General features: G+C 39.3%; 1 protein-coding gene across 1 annotated transcript; it reads left to right on the top strand.

Moving 5' to 3' along the window:
* Nucleotides 1-363: 363 nt before the first annotated feature.
* On the top strand, nucleotides 364-538 carry SARC_15301 (hypothetical protein; the record flags this gene model as incomplete). Its single annotated transcript, XM_014290574.1, has 1 exon — nucleotides 364-538. A coding segment is annotated over one exon (175 nt), but the record flags the coding sequence as incomplete, so codon positions are not given.
* Nucleotides 539-619: the final 81 nt, after the last annotated feature.

The raw sequence follows: 619 nt of genomic DNA on the forward strand, positions 1-619 counted from the left end.
AACTATCACAAGTAACACAGAACTATCACAAGCAGTACTAAAACTATCACAAGTAACACAGAACTACCGCAAATGATACTAAACTATCACAAGTAACACAGAACTATCCCAAGCAGTACTAAAACTATCACAAGTATCACAGAACTGTCACAAATGATATTAAACTATCACAAATGATACTAAACTATCACACGTGATACTAAACTATCACAGGTAATACAGAACTATCACAAGCAGTACTAAAACCATCACAAGTATCACAGAACTATCACAAATGATACTAAACTACCACAAGTGATACTAAACTATCACAAATAACACAGAACTATCACAAATGATACTAAACTATCACAAGCAGTACAGAACTGACCCAGGTAACCAAGCCATTGACACTGACCACACCATCAGTAGCATAGCAGTGCACTGTACCTGGGTGACAGACGGGAGATCAGCCTTTGTAGCCACAAACACAATGGGCACTTGCGACGAGGCCATGACACTCTATGCGGTGGGAGAGATAGGCGAGTTAATTCGGTAGTCTATGCATGGGTACTGGGGGGATGGGGTTTGTATGTGAATGAATTTGTTTGTCCGTATAAATGAATGAATCTATGTATAC

Source organism: Sphaeroforma arctica, assembly GCF_001186125.1.
Source record: "Sphaeroforma arctica JP610 unplaced genomic scaffold supercont1.5904, whole genome shotgun sequence".
Lineage (NCBI taxonomy): Eukaryota > Ichthyosporea > Ichthyophonida > Sphaeroforma > Sphaeroforma arctica.